The sequence below is a fragment of the Quercus robur genome, chromosome 5 (genome assembly GCF_932294415.1).
Source record: "Quercus robur chromosome 5, dhQueRobu3.1, whole genome shotgun sequence".
Taxonomy (NCBI): domain Eukaryota; kingdom Viridiplantae; phylum Streptophyta; class Magnoliopsida; order Fagales; family Fagaceae; genus Quercus; species Quercus robur.
Window position 1 is genome coordinate 73,807,746 of NC_065538.1, and position 26,936 is coordinate 73,834,681.

The 26,936-nt window shown below is 38.5% G+C and overlaps 1 protein-coding gene across 1 annotated transcript; it reads right to left on the reverse strand.

Annotated features, from left to right (window-relative positions):
- Positions 1-1,305: 1,305 nt before the first annotated feature.
- Positions 1,306-5,554, reverse strand: LOC126728692 (uncharacterized). The gene is made up of 7 exons (XM_050434480.1): positions 5,107-5,554; positions 4,062-4,999; positions 3,540-3,758; positions 3,019-3,450; positions 2,536-2,952; positions 1,855-2,364; positions 1,306-1,554 (listed from the first exon to the last, which is right to left on the reverse strand). The coding sequence occupies exons 1-7, from the start codon at positions 5,552-5,554 to the stop codon at positions 1,306-1,308; spliced, it is 3,213 nt and encodes a 1,070-aa protein (XP_050290437.1).
- Positions 5,555-26,936: the final 21,382 nt, after the last annotated feature.

Genomic DNA, 26,936 nt, shown 5'->3' on the forward strand with positions numbered 1-26,936 from the left:
TTAGAGTATAATAATAATTTTAGAAAATATAAAATGTATACAAATTAATTAATTTCAAATAAATTAAATAATAAATGTCATCTTTGCATGTAGTAACATTTACAATGCAAAATAATAGGAATATAATAATAACAATACTAAATGATATATATATATATATATATATATATATATGCATTCCTATTTCACTAACTCTCTTAGGACAAAATGAAGAAGAGTTTTTTTTTTTTTTTTGGGGGGGGGGGGGGGGGGGGGAATAGAAAAGGACTTTTTATTATATATATATTGTTTATGGATGATAAAGTAGAACAAGTCCAGAAATTTTAAGAGTAAAAATCATAACATGCTTTTTTTTAAATGGAAAAAATATATATCAATGCATTCCTATTTCACTAACTCTCTAAGGACAAAATGAAGAAGAGTTTTTTTTTTTTTTTGGGAATAGAAAAGGAATTTTTATTAAAAATATTTTCATATATATTTTTGGAAATATATTCTTTAAATACTATTAAAGTTAATGAGTTATATGAAAAACTATTGAATATTAAAAATATATATATTAATACTTTAATTGAATGTTTGTACAACTTTTTCAAAAATATGGGGGTATATTAAGTGAAATTTAGACATATTTTAAATGATATAATTTGGATCGAGGACTCTCCCATTACAGCTTTGGAATCTCTGTAATTTGATTTAGCTCATATTACCTCTTAAATAAAATTTGTCTGTTTTTTTTTTCTTAAGTGAAATTTAGACAAAATTCAAAAATCAATAAAATAGAGAAGGAAGAATTGTCCCAGAAAAAAGAGGAGGGAGAATTTTGAAAAAGCCAGAGGAGCATGGCCCTACCTCCGCCCCAATTTCGGAACTTACTATGCTTTTTCTTTTTTTTTGAAACCGGAACCAACTAACTTTCATTAAATCAAAAGACTAGAATCCAAATACAGAGCATCCACAGCAGGGGGAGGATCCTCCTTCATCCATACAATATCATTATCAGATAACCTAGCAAATTTTGCCAAAGCATGAGCAACACCATTGGCACTACACCTAACACAGCTAGTTGAGATGGATCTAAAACCTGCAGCCAAGCACCAAATATCTTCATAGATCAATCCAAGCCGAGAGAAGTTTGGTTGAGCCTGTGAAACTATCTTCATAACTAGGGCATTATCACCTTCTAGTATCACCTCCATAAACCCAGCGTCTATAGCAAATTCCAAAACATTGCAACAAGCCATCACCTCCAATTCTTCACTATTCCTCACAGCACCTCCCTTGGCAAATACAGCAGCCATAACTTCACCAATTCTTATTGCGAATAACAGCACCATATCCCGAAGTCGCACCATTATCAAAACTGGCTCCATCAAAATTCAACTTGAAGAACTCTCCTTGTGGTGGCTGCCATGCTTGACTTGCAGGGATGTGGACTAATACAGGTACACTCAGTTGGTCTTGAGCCTCAACAAACTCTTTCAAATAATCTGATGCACGTTGGTGAGACCGTGATGGGCGTTGGAAAACACCCCCATGCAACACCGTGTTCCTCTATAGCCAAATTTGCCAACAAATCACCCAAAATAAATCTCATTCCTCCAATGACAGCTTCGGCATGAGACCAGCTACTAGCTGTCTAAAATCCACTTGCTCAGTCCCAAATTTTTGAAATCTGATAGCACTACTCGCCCACACATCCTGTGCAGCCGCACACTCCCAAAGCACATGCAATACCGTTTCTGTAGCTCTATGACAGTAGCAACAACTCACATCCTCCACCACCCTTCTCCGAACCAAATTATCCCGTGTAGGCAATATATTTTGACATGCTTTCCAAGAAAAGAGTTTTACCTTATTGGGGACCTTTGCTTTCCAAACCCGTAACCATAAGGAAGTGCTTGCTCTTTGCACTGAAGTCTCTCCTGAGGAACTCTCTGCCATCTTCAATAGCTTAGCGACATGGTACCCGGACTTCACACTATAGCTGCCCTTCTTTGTAAACAACCATACCAAGGAATCTTGCACAACCCGCCTGCTCAAAGGAACCTGAAGAATAGCTTCAGCATCAAACTGATGGAATAAAGCCTGAATCCATTCTCTATCCCACTGGTGGGTCTGCCAATCTATTAAGTCTGAAACCCTCCACTCCCAAATATCCTCCTCAGGTTGGAACAAAATTTTTCTAGCTGGCTGATTAGATAACCAACAATCCTTCAGAACATGGATGGAAGCACCATTACCCACTCTCCAATAACACCCTCTCCTCAAAACCGGTTGGGCAGCCAGCAAGCTCTTCCAAACATAAGAGCTATTTTGACAATCCTTTGCCTCAAGGAACTCACACCGCGGAAAATATTTTGCCTTAAAACAATTATACAAAAGAGAGTTTTTATCTTGCAACAACCATCATCCTTGCTTTGCTAGCATAGCTAAATTAAAGGATCTAATATCTTGGAAGCCCATCCCACCTTCTTTCTTTGACTGTGTTAAAAAGCTCCAGCTTTTCCAATGAATTTTCCTCTCTTCACCAACTTGGCCCCACCAAAATCTGGCACACATAGCATCCAACTCATCACATAATTTTCCAGGCAATTGAAACACCCCCATCGTATAGGTAGGAATAGATTGAGTCACTGCTTTTATTAGAATCTCTTTCCCCGCCCTAGAAAGCAACTTTCCTTTCCAACCTTGCATCTTTTTCCAAACTCGTTCCTTAAGGAAAGCAAAAGAATCATATTTCCTCCATCCAATCAAAGTAGGCAGCCCCAAATAAGAATCAAACCTTTCCACGACCTTCACCTTCAACTTATCAATAATCCATGCTTTTTGGTCCACAGATACATTGCTGCTAAAGTAAGTAGAAGACTTCTCTAGGTTAATGCATTGGCCAGAAGCATCAGCATAAAGCTGTAGGGTATCTGAAAAAACCTGCACTTCATCTTTATTAGCCTGACAAAAAATCAAAGAGTCATTAGCAAAAAGCAAATTAGTTATACGAGGAGCATTTCTACAGACTGCCACTCCATGCAACTTCCCATCTAGTTCTGCTTTAGCAAGGAGTGAGGTAAAACCTTTAGCACATATCAAAAACAGATAAGGAGATAGCGGGTCACCTTGGCGAAGACCTCTAGAAGGAATGACATTGCCATAGGCTTTTCCATTAATCCGAACAGAGAAGGATGGTGTAGAAACACACCTCATAACCCTATCCACCCAAACCTCCGGAAAACCCAATTTTATCATCATACCCATAAGAAAGCTCCATTCCACCCTGTCATAGGCCTTACTCACATCTCGCTTAAGGGCTAAAGCCCCCTTTTTCCCCTTCCTTCGAATATGCATGGCATGCAGAGTCTCATAGGCTACAAGCACATTGTCAGTAATAAGGCGACCTGGTACAAAGCACTTTGAGAAGAAGAAATTATCTGTGGCAAGATCAGCTTTAACCTATTCGCCACAACTTTTGAAATAATTTTATATATCACATTACAAAGGCTAATCGGTCTAAAATCTGCCATTTTTTCCAATTTCTTTACTTTAGGAATCAGAACAATATGAGTATAATTAACATCAGGCTCCATATTACCAGAATGTAAAAAATCTAACACAGCATCAATCACCTTATTACCCACAATATGCCAAATTTTTTGATAAAAAAGTGCATTCATACCATCAGGTCCAAGAGCCTTTGTTGGTCCCATTTGGAACAACGCTACTTTAACTTCTTCACTGCTATATGGCCTGGAAAGCACCTCCTGCATATCATCTGTGAGTTTATTAGTAATTGTAGTAAGGCAATCTTCCATTATGTCACACGTGCTTGCTTTAAAAATATCCATGAAATAATTTGACGCCACCTCTGCCACTTCCTCAACTTCTTCCACCCATACCCCATTAGCATTCTTGATTCCCTCAATATAATTTCATCGCCGTCTTTGGGAGGCTTTGGAATGGAAAAATTTAGTGTTCTTATCTCCATATTTTAGCCAAGAAACTCGAGACCACTGCCGCCAAAATATCTCCTGCTTCAGCAATAAATCATCAAGCTGTTTGCTCACCAGTAGGAAGTCACTTCTGCTTTCTTCAGTCAACTCACATTCATTCATCAATTCCAATTTCTTTTGTAGCCTCTTAATCTCCTCAGTTTCTGGTTTGTTCTTTGAAGAACCCCAAGCATACAATTCAGCCCCAAAAGTTTGGATACAGTCCCTAACACCCCTCAAACCTGAGTTGTAACCACCACCTTTTGCCCATGCCTCAGTCACGACTTCCTCACAATCATCCCACAACAACCAATTCTCTTCAAACTTGAAGCCACCAAACCCCCTTCCTCTAACTTGCCGATCCTTCATAGTTTTCAACAAAATAGGTAAATGATCAGAAGCATGGCTGAACAAATGAGACACCGAACTTGCAGGAAATTTTTCCATCCACATCCTATTAGCCGTAGCTCTATCCAGCCTTTGTTTTGTATGGGCTGAACCTGGCCGCCTATTAGTCCATGTAAATTTATGCCCAGGAAACACCAAATCAACCAGCCCACAATCTTCCAAAGCAACCCGAAAATCCTCCATCTGATTATAATAAGGTGCATGGGCACTTTGCTTCTCAGATGCATGAAGAATGGCATTAAAATCACCTATACAACACCAAGGACCCTCAATGAAAGACCGCAGATGAGTTAAAAGAGCCCATGACTTCCGCTTTTCATTTGCCTCTGGCCATCCATAGAACCCTGTGAGGTGCCACACAAAACCATCGTCTTCCACTACCTTTGCTAAAATATGGTTATCGGTAAAATTAATAACATCTAAGTTCATCTCCTCTTTCCACAGTAATGCCAACCCACCACCCGAATTTGGCTTTTTCAGAATCAATTTATTTTTAAAAGGTAAGTCACCACAATGCTTCTTAAAACCATTTTTATCTAACCTTGTTTCCTTCAAGAAACATACATTATGAACTTGTTCCCTCACTAATTTGTGAAGGCTTTGAACTGTCCAAAGGTTCCCAAGCCCTTAGCAGTTCCAACTTAAGAGCCTCATTGCTCTCGGCAAGGGTGATTCAACACCCCTGCCACTTCTAACATGTGTAAATCCTCACCAATCTTCCCCCTCTTGCCTGTACTCATTGTATCTTTTGCCTCCCCATCAGCACCCATAGCTAGCATGTTCCTTTTCCCCAATATGGACCTAGCTCCTTCTTTAAATAATTCCACAGGCCCAACATCCATACGGGCCAACCTAGTCCATGTGGATTGTTTTTTAAGTTTGCTCAGCCCAGCCCCTTCTACAATGCTTTGCACGTGCTCTGGTTGAAGTGATAGCACCAATTCAGTCCCCTCATCAACACTTGAATTTGGAACACCTAAAACTAAGGAGCAAGTGTCTCTGTTTTCCTTATCCAACCTTTCAAGCCCATGATTCTCGGCCCTAACCTTGTGATGTGCCAAATCATCTCCACCCAAACCGGTTGCAACTTCCCCAACTGCCGTCCCTATTTTGCACTGGTTGCTATCCTCACCTCCGCTGCTCTCCTCCCCCATCGCCATACTCTGCGAACCCTGAGTACCCTCCCTCGCTTCATGGACATTATCACGCTTAGTATCCTTCCCAAACCCCCTTCCTTATGGTGATCGTGCCCTTCCTCCCATAGCCTTCAGCCAATCGCCATAGCCACACTCCACAGCAGCTCCAGTTTTTCTTTTACAGAAATACTTAGCACAGTAACGGAGATCATGCCCTATGAGGCCACAGTAATGGCAAAAGACAGGCAAGCATTCATACTTGAAGTTTACCCAATGTTTCCTCCCATCCGACCCTGCCAGAAAAGCCCCTCGCCTTATCTCTTTTTCTAACGGAATCGCAACCTTAACCCGCATAAAAAAGTTTTGACTCTCATTGATGCGCCGCTTCTCAACTTCCAAAACCTTACCCAACCGGTTCCCTACCTCCTCTGCTACCCGAGAAGTTCTCATGTCAAAAGGAGGCCCTCAAATTTGAACCCACAAAGATATGGATTCAAACTTGACATTCGTCGCCGTCATCCCCAACTCCCATCTGGTTAACAACAATGCTTGATTATCAAAACACCAAAGACCACCGGTATATACTCTGTCCAACTCAAACTCTGATCTAAACTTGAATTGAAATAGGTTTTACCCCACCTCAGCAACCTGCACACCATCTTCCAACCCCCATGCTTTTTTGATTGTACTTAGTGCTACTCTTTTATTAAACGGTTTGCAGGTTAAGAACTTACCAATAAGACTCAAAGCACAACTTTCCAACTCTTCTCTTCGACCTTCATCTGATATTGGAATAGTCTCTTCTTCCTCCAAAGTTAATGTCATCTTCTCTAGAAATTGTGAGACGTCGTCTGCCGTGGCTGTATAATCCGCAAAAGAAAAGGAAAAGAAAGGCAGCCCCTTAGGAAACCCTAAAAGAGAGAGCTCTCATAGTCGAGAGAGAAAACTCCTACAAACGAGGAGAGAATGTTGATGATCTCAATCTTGAAATCTTCTCGAACTTACTATGCTTTGAATTTTGAATTTGTCAAAATAATTTGCACTACAAGCATATGTTATATTTTTGTTTTCAAGTATTGAGGTCTTAATGCAGAAAAAATCATCTACATTTAAAATTTGTCCATTTCCTGGTATCCATTAATGTTAAGATTTCCTTAAATATTTTCAAATGGATTAGGATAACACCAACATATATATATATATATATATATATATATATATACACTAAATGTTTTCCAAATATTTGTTTTTTTTTGGGGGGTAGGGGGGGGGGAGGGCCCCTTCGGTCCTAATGTGGCTCCTCCACTACATCAGATTATTTATCTTACACTACATTTCATCAAAATATATACTATTCCTTTTTCAATTTTTTATAATTCTCTCAAATCATATCTCTCTCTTCCTCTACCAACCAACCCCATCAACTAAACCAGTAAGCTTGGAGCCACACATGCAGAAAGACCCAATCAAAGCAATACCGAAACAACACCTACAAATTTCTCAAATATCAAATGCCAAAATCAAATCTAACCCAAAACAAATACCAAAATCAAATTAAAAAAAAAAAAAAAAAAAACACAGCTTCTTAATTTCCCAAGTTACTTACTTGCTGGATGTTTGTGATGGCTTTAGGGTGAAGCAGAGTTTGTTAAAGCTCTAGAAGTGGCAGTGGCAGTGGCAGTGGCTATGTTTGTTGCAATGGTATGGCTGAGATGTGGGTTTTTCTTTGTGGGTTTGGTCTTGACTATGGGATTATGTAGGTAAATTGTATCTAATGTTGAGTTGTGTGAGGATTTTGTGTTCAGATAGCATATCTAATGAGGCAAAGAGAGAAGAGATTAAGGGGAAAAGAGAGAGAGAGAATATCAAGGGTAATAGAAAAGAAGAATAAAATATAAAATACATATGAATAATATATATTTACACGGTTACTGTAACAACAATGGATATTTACACAATTACTTTAACTTAATTGATATGCGATCCTCAAAAAAAAAAAAAAAAAACTTAATTGATATGGGTATTTTTGGGGTAGAATGTGTAAAATTGACCCATTATGCTATTTCCCATCGGCTTATACGAATGCTCTCAGATTGCTTCTACTTTCTAGTCCTATTGTACACAGAACCCATGTCAGCAGATGAATGTTTGTTATAATGATGAATAAGGCCACTGACATAATATATTCACAACAATTTCTCAATAAAACTTTATGTGGTAAGCTATTAATAGTAGATAAAGAAAGTAATGTCAAAGGTGGGCCCAAATGAAATCCAATAACAACTTGCTAAGAGCATTCAAATTAGAGTTTCTAAAAAAGTACTTATTTTATATTCTATAAAACTATTTTATCCATTTTATCAACTCATTTAACAATACACACAACATCTTATTTCTTATATTTACATACAACCTAATAAAATAATAAAAACTACCCAATAAATAAATATAAAACTAATCCATCTCTCTTGTCTCTCTTCCTCTCTAATTTGGTCTCTCTCTCTCTCTCTCAACCACCCACCACCTAAACTCAAGACAATCCATCAACTACCCACCACCAAAACCTAGATCAACCAATTACCACTAAAACTTTGCCTCCACCACCAACCTAAATTGAATCCACCACCAACAACCAAAGAAATTACCACAACTAGCCACACCACCAACCATAACAACCGCAATCGTCACCATCACACTACAATCAACAACCACCACCAAAACAACAAACCCACCAAAATCTACCATAAACCCACGTACAATAAACTACAAACCCATTGGAACAAATCACAACCACCAGAATCCAAATCCATTTTGTTAGGACATAGGTGATTCAATGTTAGGAACATATGTCAAAATTTTATGTAATTGGCTAATCCTTTGACAAAACGCACTTTACTTGTAATTGGGTAGATCTAGGATGTGTTTAATGATTCAAGAAAAAAGATTTCAAGTTCAAGTGTTAAAGCCATGCAAGTCTGTCCAAGAATCAAGTAATGAAGTGTTGGATTTTAAAGCTCGACAGCTAACTCGACAACTAAGCATCTATCGAGGTTTAAAAGCTGCTAAAGCCCGTGGCTCAATAGCTAACTCGATAGATGGCTACCTATCGAGGTTTATGAAACTCAGTTTTTCAGAGCTGATTTTCATCCAATCTGTGAGTATGTGTTTAGGCTTTCTTTTCTCACAACCCTAAACATATATAAGGATTATTTTAAGGGTCTTCATGAGTTGCACAATTGCACAAGTGTGAAGCAAAGTCTTGTTCATGCAAATTGTGACTGGAAATAGAATTTGCCCTAGTTCATCTTTCTCTTGAAGAAGCTGTTGTGTTTTTACACCATAGGGTTTTGTAACCAAGGAGCTTCTTGATTTTCATCGTCTGGATGAACTGAAGAACTTTGTAGCTAACATCCTTCTCAAGTTGGTGATCAAGTCGTGTACTAGGATCTGTGCATCTATTGGGGTAAGGGTTCAACTGTATTTTAGTATAAGGTACTGGGATTTTTTTACTTGTAACCACTTGTTTTGATAATAACGGATTCTCGGAAGTCGTGACCTTAAAATCACCCGATGGGATTTTTGCCGTGTAGGTTTTCCCCATTCATAAACAAATTACTGTGTCAATTTAATTTCTGCTGCATACTTAGTTTAATTGGTGATTTGTTTGTGCTGCCACGTACATTGCATGTTAATTTGATTAATTGATAAACTTGGCTAATTAATCAATTAATATATCACAAAAGGGTCAATACATTCTTGGCCTATCAAGTGGTATCAAAGCGAGCACACTCTGATTATGGTTAATCTTTGTTGTGTGATCCATTGACCCCTGTTGTCATGGCTTCAAACGGCTTGAAGAGATCTTTGTTTTCAAAGACATCTTGTTTTTCTATCTCTACTTGTTTGAGTGTATCAGAAAATACAAGTCTAAAAGTTATTTGAATTCTATTATGATGATTATTGGAAAAGATCTTAGTTTGACAAAGAAGAAACTAGATTGTCTCAGAATAAAAATGTGCAAAGGAGTTCGTCTGAGAAGAATGAAAGTTAAAGGTTTAGTTCACAAAAGGCAGATAAGAGAAAACACCATTCCCACTAATCTGTCATCTAAGCACGAAGTGTGCTTCATGATGAAGTCTGCATTTAAGGTTATGGACACGTGTTTGTAGTACCTTGACAGCGGCTGCTCAAGACATATAACTGGAGACCAATCTCTCTTCAAGGTTTTTGAGTCCAAGAAATGTGGTAATGTCACTTTTGGTGATGGGATAAAATCACAAATTAAAGGAAATGGAATCATCTCTCTACCTGGACTGCCAGACATTGCAAATGTTCTATATGTAGAAGGTCTAAGAGTGAACCTGTTGAGCATAAGTCAAATATGTGATCAAGACTTAATGGTACTATTCTCAAAGGGAAAATGCCTTGTCATGGATGAGTCTGGAAAGAAGCTCATAAGTGGTGTTTGCACTCTCGACAATTGTTATGGCTTGGTTCCTGATGCTGATATTGTGTGCAATAACATTTGTCTACCAAATGAAGATCTATGGCATCAAAGGATGGGACATGCTAGTTACAAACATCTTTCAATTGTATCTAAGCATGAGTCAATTTTGGGGATACCAAAGCTTAGTAGAGTAAGTAATGTGATGTATGGACTATGTCAACTTAAGAAACAGACGAGAGCTAAACATCCGAGCACTCAGACATCTGCTACATCCAGACCTTTAGAGCTAATACATCTGGATCTTATGGGTCCAACTAGAACTGAGTCTCTTAGTGGAAAGAGATACATCATGGTTGTAGTAGACGAATTCACTAGGTATACTTAGCTCATACTCTTACAATCCAAGTTTAATGCTCCTGAGCACATTGAAGTCTTGTGCACAAGATTGCAGAATGAAAAGGGCCTGAAGATTAATCGGATTTGAAGTGATCAAAGTAAGGAATTTGAGAACTCATATATGGAGTCCTTTTGCACGAGATCAGGTATATCTCAAGAATTCTCTACTCCTATTACTCCTCAACAGAATGGTGTAGTAGAAAGAAAGAGCAGTGTTATTCAAGAGATGGCCAGAGCCATATTGCACAACAAGGATATGGCAAGGAACTTGTGGGGAGAAGCCGTTAACACTGCATGTCATACGGTTAATAGGGTGTATTTTATACTCGATACCAAGAAGACTCCATATGAGTTATGGAAGGGAAGAAAGCCAAATGTGAAGTACTTCATAATTTTTTGAAGTACTTGTTTCATTCTCAAGGATAGAGAGAATATGGAAAAATTTGACTCCTGAAGCAATGAAGGAATATTTCTGGGATACTCCTCTACAAGCAAGGCTTATTGGGTATACAACAAGAGAACCATGAAAGTAATGGAAATAGTGAATGTTGTTATTGATAAGTCCTCAGACTCTGGTTCTAAGAAATTTAGTGAGGAAATTCCCAAAGAGATTCTTCCTCTCGAGCCTAAAGAAGTTCAAGAAATTGTTGAACAAGAATTTGCATCTCCAAGTACTCCCAGTACTCCAAGTGTTGTAGAAGATTCAGCAGATATATCTGTTGGAAAATCTAGTTTTGTATCTCATACAAAACACATAGTAGAAGCAACAAACATAGATCTATTTCATTCATGATTGATAACATGCACTATGTAAATTTCAGAATTTAAGAACAAGATAGCATACCTTGGTGCGGTGAAATTCAAAACAAAAGATTAGAAGTACTTGGGAACACTTTTAATCTTCACTCCAATTCCACTTTACGCCCAAGAAGTATAGTCTCTCAATCAGTTTCCAAGGGAGAATAATCGAGTAGCTTCACTCACACATACACACCATTTCACAATGATGTCTCTCTTAAATAAAATTTTGTATGTTTCTCCATTTATAACTAACTGATTATCTAATTGGGCTGGCCTATTGGACCTTTCCAATTGGGCTTTAGTGTGTGGCTTGGAGTGGGACCAAAAGGGACCAATAAGACACTAACTCCAATGGGCCTTGGGCTCTTCTGTCAACTCTTGACAAGTCCAAAATTACCATTAATTATATTTAATATCACTATATAAATATAATTGCACTCTAGGCCTTATTAATAAATTATATTCCAAGACTTTATTATACATACAACCCCTTCATAAAATATTCATAGTAATACAAAGTCATGAATGTAGACTGCCACTTTGAAGATTACTATATTTTAATCCTTTAAGTTATTCATCATATATTTATGAAATACAATTTCATAAATATATATATATATATATATATATATATACACTTTAATAACTCCTTGCTAAAGTGATTAGGCCTAATACTCTGAATAACCAAACTCATTAAACTTATCTCAAGAGAATATTTTATATCTCTGTTAGATATATTATTCATTTGACAGTCATTAGGAGAATAATAAATCTCACAGCAGTCCAGTTCAATATGTCTTAACTCTTAAAACATATCAACATATCAACTAAAAGTCTCCACTTCCATGATCAAAACAAATCATCTTAGTTGATATGTTATAATCTTCGCAGATGAAATGCCCAATTTCATCACTAACTACGAACTATAATTCTGAGTTTACAAAGAACTTGTGATTTATATCTTCTATGACATTTCACATAAATCACATACTATGCATCTCATGGACTATATGATAATGTCCAAATATTCATGTTACCATTATTTTATATAATAATAAAACAACTTTATTAATCATAATATTAAGTCATACATAATGTCATACATAGCATCATACAATAGGATTTAAGGGCACACATCTTAACAATATCTACTTCACCTGATTCTGAATCCTATAAAGAGAAAGGACCTTCCTCCAGGATCAAATTGAATCATCCTCCTGAAGTTACTATGGAAAACATGAATGAACTTACACTAAGAAAGCATACAATTGATAAATGTGTTGCTAACTTTGTGTCTTAATCTTGTTACTTATCGCAGGTTGAACCCACTAAAGTTAAGGAAGCTCTTCAGGATGAAAGCTGGGTTGAAGCTATGCATGATGAACTATTTTAGTTTCAGAGGAATGATGTCTGGACTCTGGTACCTAGACTGGAGGGTGAGCACATCATCAGCACAAAGTGGATATTTCGTAATAAAACCGATGAAGAGGGTAATATGATCCGCCACAAGGCTCGTCTTATAGCTCAAAGATACTCATAAATGGAAGGAGTAGACTATGATGAGGACCATCAGAATTCTCCTAACCCTAACATGTCACTTGAGGTTCAAACTCTATCAAATGGATGTAAAGACTACTTTCTTGAATGGGATCCTTAAAGAAGATGTCTATATAGCTCAATCAAAAGGATTCATTGATCTACATTTTCTGGATCATGTGTTGTACCTCAAAAAGACATTGTATGGGTTAAAGTAAGCCCCTAGAGCTTGGTATGATCGGTTCACACAATACTTAGTGTCACATAGGTTCACAAGAGGAAAGGCAGATCAAACTCTCTTCATAAAAAGGGAAGACGGTGAGTTAATAGTTGCTCAAGTCTATGTTGATGATATCATCTTTGGGTCAACTAAGGATGAACTTGCTCATAGCTTCTCAAAACTCATGTAGGCCGAGTTTAAGATAAGCATGATTAAAGAGCTAACTCACTTCCTTGGATTGCAGATTCATCAATAAGATTCAGGTATATTCCTTTCTCAATCTAAATACGCTAAAAATCTTGTGAAAAAGTTTGGTTTAGAATCTGCTAGTTCTGTTAGAACCTCTATGAGCCCAAATGTTAAACTCACTGTTGACTTATTAGGTAAAAGTGTAGATTCATCTCTTTATAGATGCATAATAGGTAGTCTTCTTTACCTTACTACTAGTAGGCCTGACATTAGTTACAATGTAGGAATGTGTGCTAGATATCAGGCTAATCCCAAAGAGTCTCATATGATTGCTTTGAAAAGAATCATAAAGTATGTCAAAACCATTGCCTACTTTGGTGTGTGGTACAGCAAGGACACAAATGATGTCTTAGCTGGGTATTCTGATGTTGATTGAGCTAGGAATGCTGATGTTAGAAAGAGTATATTGGGGGGGGGTGTTTTTACGTGGGTAATAATCTTGTTTCCTGGATGAGAAAAAAGCAGAATTCCATCTCATTATCCACTGCAGAGGCTAAGTACATCGCTGTTGGTAGCTGTTGCACCCAACTTCTATGGATGCAAAAACTTCTCCATGATTATGGTATTTGTCCAGAACATCTCACTATCTACTGTGACAATACCAGTGCCATCAACCTCTCTACGAACCAGGTTCAACATTCTCAAACCAAACACATAGAGATTCAACATCACTTCATTTAGGAGCTTATCGAAGATGGTACGCTCACTCTTGAATTCATTCACACTGACGATTAGAAGGCTAACTTGTTCACCAAACCTCTTGACAGCAAACAATTTGATTTCCTTCACCAAAACATTGGTGTTATCTCCATGGATTGATCTCCTCTTCTTCTCCTCCTCCCTCATGAACTTGCATCTAGTTTTATGCATTGCTTTGTTTAACATGTTTTTGTTTGGTTATTTTTTCAGTTTTGCTTTATTTTGTTTTTTATATAAAAAAAAAATTGAAAAATCAGAAAAATACAAAAACAGTGTGTGTTTGTGTACCTTGGATGTCCATTGAAACAAAGTTTTCTAAACTTTGTATCATTTGTAGCTTAGATGAGCATCTCTATGCACAACTAAGCAAGTGAGTTTTGTGGCTCGTGTTTGTGATGAGTAAGGTTAAGGAATTTCTTGTACTTAACACTCATATCACTTTTTTCGATAGAAAGGACCAGAAAATCCTAAGAGAAAGGCATAAATAATCATCTCACCACTGTTACCCGGCAATCATGAAATGACATTTGTATGTTTCGGCATAGCAAAAGCGGAATATCAAATGCTTAAAATAATTGGGTATTTCTTTTCACTCTCATATATGCCCATGTATGGTTTGCTTAAAAGAAAAATATGCAAAGAAAAATAAAAACAAAAAGATCAAAATGCTTTATATATGATTGCAAGCATGTATTCTAGGAGATGTGGGAGTTATAGGATGTACCTCGAGGGTGATAGTCCCCATCAAATATTATGATAGTGTATGAGTTGAAGTGATTTTCTCATATCTCAAATCCTCATAACATGTAGACACTTACGCAATCTTGCGATATTTTTCACACATAACACGCAATATTCTTTGCTACTTTTGATACATGTGCAAGTGCAATGTAATTTGGCCATCACAAGAAATACTTGTGTTAATGTATGCTCACTAAACTATCTTAACTTGTTTTTGAAATATAAAATGGGTTAGACTTGTTGTGTGTGTGTGTGTGTGTGTTTTGGGATCTATGTGTTACACATTTTTCGTGTTGAGAGATGTTTTTGAGAGTTTAAAATGTTGATTAGATCTTTGGTTAAGTAGCATGCTTGATTGCATTCATATCTGTGTTTTTCTCTCCCTTGAAAAACTGTTTTTATAGCTTCTTAATAGCTCTCAACAAATAAGCTATCTACCGAGACCCTTCAGCTTCTTTTTATCTCATTCTCGATAGCTCTTAATAGCTAGTTTGATCAATCGAGAAACTTTCTTTCTCCTTGATAGCTCCTCGATAGCTACCTTGATCCATCGAGCATCTTTGTTGAGAAAACCTCTCTTTAGATCCTCGATAGCTGGTTCGATAGCTAAAAGTCGCATTTTTAAATCTCGATAGCTCTCAATCGATCGAGGTTTATGAATTTCCTATAAATACGCACCTCGCGATTTTAGATTCATTTCTCTCGATCTCTTTCGATCCTTTTAGCTTTTTCACCTCCCAAAACACCTCTCAAGCACTCAAATATTTTCCTCACTCAATCTTTGGTCTCAAGATCATTTTTCTTCATCTAATATGTTGATTTCTCCCTCTTTCTCATGCATTTCATATCTTTTGACCTAACTTTTGGGATTTTTGATAAACTTTGGGATTTTTCAAAATTAATGAAGTTTTTGTGCAATTTTTGGGTTGGGTGTTGCTTCAATGAGTTTAAAACTTCATGCATTGCATCACATGTGCATCATAACAATGTTTCATGCATTTTAGATGTGTGTTTACTTTGTTGCTATGTTATGTGTTGATGGATTTGGATTGGGCTGAGCCCATGATGCATTTATATTTGCATGTCACACGTTCATGCATTTTCATGCAAACGTACCTTCAAGTTTCTATATTTGTTATATTGTATCTTGTTGGTGCTTTTCTAATTGTTTCTCTCACTGTTTCTTACGTTAGTTGCGTCATGGCACCTAAACGTAAATCCATTCTATCCCGGAACCCTCTTTGTTCTGGGGCATCGTCTTATTCTTCTCCTTCTGACCCCACTCCCTCTCACGTACGGTTTCGTGATAAGAAGGCCAAATCGGACTTCTTGGAGAACTTTTCGCGACGTGGCATTCATTCGAAACTCCAAGTCGTTCTGTCTGATTTCTCTAACACTGACCTACCCACTGTCATCCACAATAGGGGTTATAAGTCACTTTGTGGCGTCCTGGTCACGTTCCCTTCCGTGATCATACAAGAGTTCTACTCCAATATGCACAGATTCGATTATTCTATACCCTAATTTGTCACTCGCGTTCAGGGTATACGCATGGTAGTTACTCCATATATTGTATCCGAGGTACTACACGTCCCAAGGTAGCGCATCCTAACTACCTTGGCTGTGAGTGTCTGAGGATAGTGTCCAAAGACGAACTCTCGTCTCTATTTTGTGAGACACCTTTTTCATGGGGTGATCGTCAAAACACCTCATGCTCAGCCTTTGCTAAATGTCCGAGAATCCTAAACATGGTGATGACATTCATTCTCCATCCATTGTCTCACAATAACAATATCACAAAGCCTTGTGCTCGATTTTTGTTATCCCTCATTAAGGATCTTTCTATTGATTTTCCTTCTCATTTTATACTCTCCCTTATAGATGTTTATAAGGATACAATAACCTGTGATAAGCTCATTTTTTCCTTCGGCTATCATGCGGCTCCTTCACCACTTTTCTGTCTCCTATCCCGAGTCTCCCCACTTCACATTTATGTGTGCCATTGATGCCGCTACCCTTAAACGGAGTATTGCACAGCTTCTCTCGAGGCAGCCCTAGACAAAGACAGCAACTCGTCCAGCTTCTACCGCTCCATCCACCTCTGCTCCTTCATCTTCAACGAGTGGAGTGACTCTTAAGTCCATCATGGCATAGCTTATGTGCATGGATGCTCACCTTAACACTCTCATAGATGAGTTGTGTCAGGTGAACACCCATGTCAGTCGTATCACATGACGATAGGCTGTCATGGGTGGTTTCACTGTCGCTTCCTCTCCATCTCCACTAACCTCTAAGGATGAGAGTGACGATGGCTCTAACAATGATAATGCTAATGAGGATGATGATGATGGCTCACCGAGTGATGATGAGATGTGTACTTGATGTACTTACCCCTTTGTCACTCGTGACAATAAGGGAGAGTAGTTTTGAGATAAGAGTAGTCATACTCATAGGGGGAGTGTTAGTTTAGGAGATAGGGGGAGTGTTATTGAGGGATGTAGTAAGGATTTTTTTGTCTTTTCTTTTCTTTCTCTTTTAGATATATTATATCTCGTGGATTGGTCTTGTAACCATTTGACATACATTGTACTTATATTTGGTTTATATATATTTTGATGTATGTTATTTTACCTATCTCTCCATATGTTGTTTCTTTTCTTTCTTTATACACATGTTTCTTATTTATTGTATGCAATCTATTATTTTTGTTTCACACTAAGATGCCATGATGAGTTTTGTTTAGAATGTTTCAGAAATATAGGTTGTTAAAGTCTTTCTTGCCATGAACTCTCTTCTAGCAAATTTTTTCAAGAGTTTATGTTAGGATAGATTTTATTGTATTCAACAAGTGAGTATGAGTTGAGTGATTTATGACTGCTCTCATATGTTCATTTATTTGTTATGGTTTTGTCACGAATTGCCAAAGGGAGAGATTGTTAGGACATATGTGATTTAATGTTAGGAACATATGTCAATATTTTATGTAATTGGCTAATCCTTTGACAAAATGCACTTAAATTGTAATTGGGTAGATCTAGGATGTGTTTAATGCTTCAAGAAACAAAGTTTCAAGTTCAAGTGTTAAAACCATGCCAGTCTGTCCAAGAATCAAGTAATGAAGTGCTGGATTTTAAAGCTCGATAGCTAAGCATCTATCGAGGTTTAAAAGCTGTTGAAGCCCATAGCTCGACAGCTAGCTCGATAGATGGCTATCTATCGAGGTTTATGAAACTCAATTTTTTAAAACCGATTTTCATCCAATCCGTGAGTATGTGTTTAGGCTTTCTTTTCTCACAACCCTAAACATATATAAGGATTATTTTAAGGACCGTCATAGGTTGCACAGTTGCACAAGTGTGAAGCAAAGTCTTGTTCATGCAAATTGTGACTGAAGACAGAATTTTTCCTAGTTCATCTTTCTCTTGAAGAAGTTGATGTGTTTGTACACCATAGGATTTTGTAACCAATGAGCTTCTTAATACTGGATGAACTGAAGAACTTTACTGCCAACATCATTCTCAAGTTGGTGATCAAGTCACGTACTGAGATTTGTGCATCTATTGGTTAGTCACGTACTAGGAGCCATGCATTGAAAATGAGAGATTGTCACTACAAAACAAGTCCAATTAGGTATTGCGGTAAGGGTTCAACTGTAGGTTGGTATAAGGTACTGGGATTCATTTACTTGTAACCACTTGTTTTGATAATAGTGAATTCTCGGGAATGATGACCTTAAAATCACCCAGTGAAGTTTTTGTTGTGTAGGTTTTCCCCATTCGTAAACAAATCACTGCGTCAATTTAATTTCCACTACATACTTAGTTTAATTGGTGATTTGTTTGTGCTGCCACGTACATTGCATGCTAATTTGATTAATTGATAAACTTGGCTAATTAATCAATTAATATATCACATGGGGTCAATACATTCTTAGTCTGTCACATTTCAAAACCACCAACCCAAATCCATCAGTACAAATCTACCTAAGCAACAACAAATAAAAGGACTAAAGACCACTAACCCAAACAATGAACAATCACTACCACAACACTAATCTACACCTCAAAGGATGTGGTGGTGAGGTTTGAGAGAGAGAGAGAGAGAGGAAAGAAAGTGAAAGTCTGGGATCAAAGAAGACATAGAGGGAGGAGAGAGAGTGCCTGAGAAAGGAAGAGAGAGGAGGACAATATTTAAGAATAAATAATTTATAACAACTTGCTACAATATTTCTTATAAGAATTCATTGTAGCATAGTTATAAAAAAATAAAATTGAAAACTCGAAAATTTGTTAAAACACAAGAGCTGTTTAGACCCCCAAATTAAAGATTACGGCTCAGTTGATTTTACTCTCACTTAAACTAAGTGCGGAAAAGAGTAAATGCGAGCGTACGAACAATAAAACTACTCTAAGCCATATTCATCAAATCACAATAGTAAATTGAAAGCTAAAAAGTAGGGAAGAAGAATGCAAACACAAGATAACACGCTGATGTGTTATCAAATAGGAAGTCGAAGTACTCGGCGTAAAACCTCTCTACTGCCCTCCAAGCGGTAAATCGATCCAATAGACAATCAGTTAGGATACATGAATAGCAAGAGACCTTCCAAGCCTAATCTACCCAATGCACCTAAGCCCTCCAAGCTCCTACTCTAACAAGGCTTCTTAGAACCGTGTCTTGTCTAACTTTCTGAATCCCGTAATGCGCCCAATTGCATCCGCCAGAGCTTGGCTTCTTCTAATGCTTCCCAACTACACCAAAACCTCACTTGACACTCAGAATGGATGTGGTAAGTGTTTGGGCTTATCAACCTCTCAAGAATATGGAAATGAAGAGGTAGGAGTTAAGGAAAGACCACAATGGATTGTGTAGAGAATTGTGGGTATAACAATCTCACACTTTCAAGGATAGTGGCTAGGGTTTTCTCTCTAAAGCACTCCTCAACATCTATGAGTAATGTGGGTATATATAGTGTGGGTAGAGATAGTATGTATCAGATATGACAAATTGGCAAAACAGAATGTTTGGTATCTCGTGGGAAGACCTTACTCGCGAGACACTTGAGAAAACCAGCTTTTACCATCCTATCCTGACTCTTCGCATTCTAGTCATGCGTTGGGCACATGCTTCACTTCGTGGGAAAGCTTCTTGCGAGCTACCCGCGAAAACTTCTTACTCTTCACTTTGCCTTGAGTCTTCACACTCTCTCACACACACAACCTTTACAAGAAATCCCACATAAAACATAGGGTACATAAGTTTGAACAAAATTACAATCAAATTTGGCACAAAATTAAAGCCAATACAAAATAGTTGTGAATCACAACTTTACAATCTCCCCCTTTGGCTATTCCGTGACAAAACCCCTAAAACAAACTCTAGACTTAAACGTGAGTTTAGGAACAGTGGCAAAACTCACTCACACCTAATCTAGAAACTATGAAGCACTTGCATGTATATACCTGTAACCTGAAACACTCGCACACAAATAAAACTTTCATCAAGCTTATGACAAGTTGAATACATGGTATGTATATGAGCAAGTAAAGTGCGATCAAGTTAATAAACACTATATAGACAGCTAAGCATATCTTGATCATACAAGAACAGTCATTAAAGAATGACTACAATGATCATTTAGCTAGTAAATGATCATCTGGACACGCAATGCAATTAAGATCAATCTCAAGGATCAATTGCATGTCCAACACACAACCAATGCAAAGTACAAGAAGTATTTGCACTAAGGATACAAAATCCAATAAGGGTACAAGTGTATAGTACTCAAGATAGTTTAGCAACATTTAGAAGTACTAAAAAGATGCTACAAAGCAATGAAACAAACATAAAAATTAAATATTAAACTGAAATTAAAGCAAAGTACTTAAAGCTTTAAAAGAAAGCAATGTAAATAAACAAACAACAGTTCTAGCTTCTCCTCCCCCTATCACTACACTCCCCCTATCAATGACCATCTCCCCCTTTTTGTCATGGAATAACTAGTCTCCATGTTCTTCTAGCTTCCTCTGAATTTGGTCCAATTGACTCTAGAGAGATGTGAACTTTATGTTAAAGCGAATGTGTTGGGAGTGCATGATGGTAGCTAGTCCAGATATTTTGGTATTAATCTCTTAGAGAGTGGCCATGATGTTGTCTAGCTTTTCATCATAAGAAGGGAAGGTAGAGCTTGAACTTCCTTGAGTAGCATGGCTCTTTTGCTTGGTGCTCTTTTTGGTGTACTTATACTTGCATCGAGAGTGCGGATGTTTATTGGACTTGGCTGTGGGTATGGGTACTCATCTTCCGAAGGATGCATGCCTTTGAGCTTCAAGATCTTTGAGAAGAGGCAGCAAAAGGGAATACAGTTCCTTGAAGCAATCTGTTCAGTTGTTTTTGCCAAGATGTAGAAAATATGAGAGCACACATCAATCTCCTCATCAGTGATCAGATCATGTAGGAATAACACTCGACTGAGATTCATGTACTCGATGCTTGACAAAGGATAGAGGTTGTGAAACATGATCGTCGTGAGTAGCCTCAATTCGAGAGATAGGGATGCCACACTTACTAATTTCCCATTGGATGAGAACTCCAAGTTATCTCCTAAGGCCTCTTGAAGAACCTCCTCATCCAGATTTAGATCATCATATACTGGTGGTTTAGTAAACATTGGCCAATTGATGTGTAGGATCTTTGCCAGATAAACCAGTGTTACTAAGAAACTCTTTCCCCTAACCCAACATTTGAGCTCCTCTCCTTCAACAATGGCATTAGCATAGAACTCTTTCAGCATGTTCTCGTATGCATCATCAAGGTTGGAAAGTAGGTAGTTCCAATCCTTGGTGGCAAACGATTTAGGGATTTTTGTTTCAAGAAGAGACGTCTGCTCAACAACCCTTTCAACCAACAATGGAGCTTCTCTAAAATAGTTCTCATAACTCTGAAACGCAGCATAGGATCTGAACTTGTCAGGATAAAAAACTCCTATCGATGATCGAGTCCTCTTTGCCCTTGGTGAGAGGTTATCAACATCAATCACAGGCTCTTTTCCTTTGCTGTTGCCTCCTTTCACAACTGATGTCTTGAATGGAGACATCTGCACACATAATTACAAAACAAGAGAAAACAAGTGCAATAAACACAAAACAGGAGCAAAAACTTGATTAGTGTCAAGTTAGTCCAAAACAGAAGCACAACACTTAAAACAGAACACAACAATGTCAAATGAACATGCTATGAGTGCTAAAACATGTAATTATCATTAAAATGGAAAAAAAAAATGACAACAGTGCATGTGTGTGCATGAGGTGTGCATGAGGTGATGCATGGCAAGGCATGTATGGGCACAAGTGAGTCAAAGTGTGTAAAACCCACACCCAATGATTAAAACATGTTATGCAAGTACAATCATGAGGAAACCCAAAATTTAGAACACATTGGAATCTAAAACAATTCAAAAATGCCACTTGAGCATTTTATCAAACACATGATGTGCAACACTCTACTTAGCATGTGGGCAATGCATGATCTTGTGAAATTCTACCTAAATACAAGTTAGAATTGCCACATAGGGCAATACAGACACAAACAAGACAAATGGGACAAAGCCCAATCAAAAATTTGAACAAATTTTGACAAAAACCAACTTTCCCAACCCATTTTTCAAAAATCCGCAAATCAATGAAACCTAGAAAATTTTCTGCATAATCTGAGTGAAAGAGTGAAAAGATTGTTGAAAAAATACCATAATGATGATTTTGTAGATTTTGAACTTGAAATTGATGGGTTTTGAGTGAAAATTGTTTTGGGTTTGAAGAAGGCACAAGGAAGACAAAACAAGGGAATAAGGATGTGTTTGAAAATCTGTCACATTAGCCCTTTAAAACTAAAAACACGCGTTTTTCGTGGGTTACATACTCACGAAAAACACATCTGAAGCACAAAATATTTTGTGGGAAGCCTTTAGTCTCGAAACAGTCGCGAAAGTCTCTGTCTGAATTTTGTGTTTTAAAGTTTTTGCCTTAGCCTCTTTTCGCGGGAAGTGCTTAGTTGCAAGCTTCTCGTGAAAATGCCTCTGAAGAAGTTTTTGTAGAATAACACAAAAATGCATTTTGAACAAAAACTTAAAACACAAAAGTATAAAAACACTTTCAAAAACATATAAAATACTCAAAAATCTTTTTGGGTTTGATCGGCAAGCAATTAAGCATACACATCACAATTGATCATATAAAATCACAGAAATGAAATAAGCATTTGTTGAACAAAAGTCTTGTGTGTTGTATTTGAATATCAAATGTGGAAAAGTCCTTAGTCCAGAATGAAGCTTCAATGATCAACTCAATCAAGTCATACACAACTGGTACTAAGTCAAGTGGTCTATCTCAATTATAGAAATGAATATATGACCTCCCACAAGAAAATGATTACACATCTTTGAAGCTTTTCATTTGGCTTCTTTACAAATCACAACAATTGATCATTGTGGGGGCCTTTTTTTGTGTTGTGCGTTGGGCTGGGGTGCCATCTAGGTAATGGGCCCGAATGTTTCTAAGCAAGGGAGTTGAGACCGGTCCAACTGGAACTCAACTGGGGCCGGCTTGTGTACAAACTATGCCTCGTCTGCCAAGAGTGTACTTATGACAGACAGAGCTGTTTCAGATGAGTTACGACAAGCAGATATAATAATAATTACAAAACAGAGTACTCTGACTATTTAATGGAAAATGGCCGAGTAGTCCCTACTTATAAAACATAACTACAGTCATAACAATGTCATTTACGAAGAGAAGTAAAGGAGAAAGAAGATAACATGAATCAATCAAGAATGAGCATAAAGTCAAGTTCAAGTTTGGCCCGTTGAAGCAAAACCAGAAAGGGGAGAACGCCACCTCTCAATGCAAATAATCTCCCAGGAAAGATCCTGCCATGGGGATTAATGGCTTTGAGGGAATCGAACCTGAATGGTTAATGCCCAAAAAAAAAAAAAAAAGAATCCCAGTTATGTTTTGGAAGAGAGCAAGATTTAAAGGGGGAGAGAGGGAAATCGACCTACTGGTGCATGCCCATTGTATTACCTCTCTTTTTCCTTCTGTTTTCTCTCTTATCTTTTCTCTTTCTCTTCTTTTCTTTTTATTTTTTCTTTTACTCTGTGATACTCTATTTTTTCATCCTTTTTATCTTTTCTCTTTCTCTTCTTTTCCTTTTATTTTTTCTTTTACTCTGTGATACTCTATTTTTTCATCCTTTTTTCAGGACACGGCAAGGGTCCTTTTATAGTGCCTACCGTGACCAGATTTTACCACTTTGCCCCTTAACCGCTTTTGTTTGGTTTGGGCGTACTTGCTGACCACCAAAGGGTTCGTCTGTGTGCCACTCACCCTTGCCAGACAAAGGCAGGTTTGTTTCATTCGTTAGTCCACCGTAGCACTCTTTCCTACCATGGTGTAAATGCTTTCTCTCTCTTTCCCTCAAGGCATGCACCTAACGGTTCCCCCCTCAACCTTGCCTCTTTTGGGTGGTCTGTCATCCCAGAAGGTCGTACCTCCCAAAAAGGGCTTAGGTAGGAGCCGCAGAATAGGTCTTTTCCCCTCTCCCCACCACCAAACCATACCCCCCTTACCTCTTACCTCTGACCTATGACCCCACCACGTCCCATATTGGCTGGGTACAGGCTGGTGGTGTCTAGGCCTTGCGTGTGCTTTTCTTTCAGATATGTCCAAAAATCTGCCTGCTGCTCATGTGTTTGCTGCTGTCTGGAGCTTTGTTTGCTAGTCTACCTCACCTCTTCGTTCTTTTATGTGGGCCATTCTTTGTTTTCCCGCTCCACTCACGAGTTGGGCTTTACTTGATGATGGGTCTTACATTTATTTGGCCCATTACTTGGTTTCCTTTAATTCTTGCAATGTCATTCTGTTATTCCTGCCATAACAACTTAATCCTGCTGGGCCTCTTTTAGGCCAGCCATTCATTCCTTCTCTCAGTGGCTTGGCATGGCCACTGGTTTGCTTTTATTTATGGGCTCCTATGTCCCTTTTGACTTTCCTTTGGGCATCCTCGGCCCGTTTGCCTTCTTTGGGCTTCCTCGGCCCTTTTGCTAGTTCTACATTCCCATGGGCTTTTTACTAACTTTATTGGGCTTCCCTGACCCAATAACCTTATTCTCATTCTTGGAGTTTATGGGCCCGCCATAAACCCCTTACTTTCTCAGTTTGCATTGCTTTAGGCCTGCGGCGGCCCTTTCTCGCTTTTCTATCTCATACACTGCCCATGGGATGTTATTTCTCTCTTTTCGAGCTTCTTTAAGCCTACTTGTCTCTTCAAGATCCATTTGTTTATTTCTTAGGTCTATGATCCATCATTCCTGCCGCTTGGGCAAAACTGCTTGGGCCTAATGGTTTTGCTGTCTACTTTTGTCAATTCTTTATTGCTCTTGTTATTGGGCTTTCTTTCTTTTCACCTGGATGCTTATAAATGGCCCTCAACATTAGCCCCCTGAACATATGAAGTGTTCCTGCGGTTTATATGTGAATAGAAAATGTTTCTGTCCTCTCTTTTCTCATCTTTTTTCATCTTTTCTTCGCGGGTCTTTTTTAAAACTGTGGACCTCTTCTCATATATATATATATATATATATTCTTTCCTACTGCGAACAGGGTTGTCTCTTCGAATTTCCAAGTTTGGCAGGTATTCTCGAAGCATAGCCGCCGCTTCATTAATTTCATCCCATTCTGATGGCTGACCCGTCACCTTCCTTCATGCCATTATTAATGACTTGGGTATTTAAGGAAGAATCCTTCTGCACTTAAAACAAAAACTCCTTTTCCAAGAACATATACTCTCCGTCTCTTACTCTTCACCGTCTTTTCCCCTTCAAACATCCGTACCCATCTTCTCCAACTCAAACCTCTCACCATGTCATTGGTGAAAAGCCAAGGCTCTTCCCGCCGCAAAGGGAAGGCAATCGCTTCCGACTCTCCCATCGTTCCTGATGTAGGCGAGGAGATGGAACATTCTGAGTTAGAGCAATCCGCTGAGGAAGAGGCTTAGTGCGACCCTAATAGTGAATGTGCTCCTTTGATCGACCCGTGGTATGAAGTCCACCCTCACTTTCCAAAAGTTCTCGGTGACTATGTGCCGCCGCTACCGGGTCGTGTATGGCTTGCCCTTGTTCGGCGAAACCTCGACGTCTCTTGGGCTTCGTTAGCATCTTCGATCCTTGATCTGGCCATTCGCCAAGGCATCTCGCTTCCCGTACCCATTCATTTCAAATTTGGGTCCGGCACTGGCTCAGGTTCGAAAGAATGGGTTGACAGCGAGCTTTCCGATACAGGCTTTATGGGGTTGTTGTAACGAGCTGGCATCTTGAAAGCTATTGTTCATCTCGCTGCCTGTCGAACATCTGGGACCTCTACAACCTCCGACACTTGGTCCGACGGTGGTGTACCACCACCCACACCTTCTTTTTCTCGTACGGCGAACTTACCATTACCTTTGAAGATGTGGCTAATCAGTTACTCCTGCCTATTCTTGGTGATGCCGATCCTGCCACTCTAGAGTTTTCTCCGGAGGAAGAGGCCATTGAGGCCGAATTGAGGAAAAGGATGGCCGGAAACGCCAAGCTGTCATACTGGTTAGTTCTTCTTCTAAGTTTTCTGTTGCTGCTCGCCACGCGGCTTTTGTTGCGTTTTGGCTTTGAAAATTTGTTTTTGGGTCCCACCCCCACTATTCCATAAAGCCTTGTACTTTCGTTTAGCTATTAAAATATCTGTTGGGGTGAGCCTGTCGCTGGCACCTATGTTCCTGGGCCATCTATATGTCCAACTAGACATTCTTCATAGTGATAAGAGTCAGGCTGGGTCCTGCCACATTGTTACCTCTTCGGTTCACTGTACCATACTTCAACAGTTGTTGTTTGAGAGCATTGTGCTCAGTACTTGACAAAGTGTAGATCTACTTGGTTTGCTAGAGATAAGTACCAGACATGTCCGAGAGTAATTACTGACTTTTGCGGTAGGTTTGAGTCCGATTTTCCACTTGCTTTTCGCTGATCTGGCTTGAAGCCCATTGGCTATTCTGTGGTTGAATCTTTTGACGAATGCATTGGTTTTTCTTGGAGGGCCTATAGAAACCTGGGTGCAAATTATATTTGTATGGATTCTACCATGGGTTCGTTTGTTGACACCATTGGGACTACCTCCCCTTTGGTTAGTTTTGATGAAACAGGGATTACTTATCTTGTGGCCACTAATGCCGGATGACTGCCTTACCTAGCCGATGAAGGTATTAGGTTTGTTCACTATCCTGCCAACCGGGTG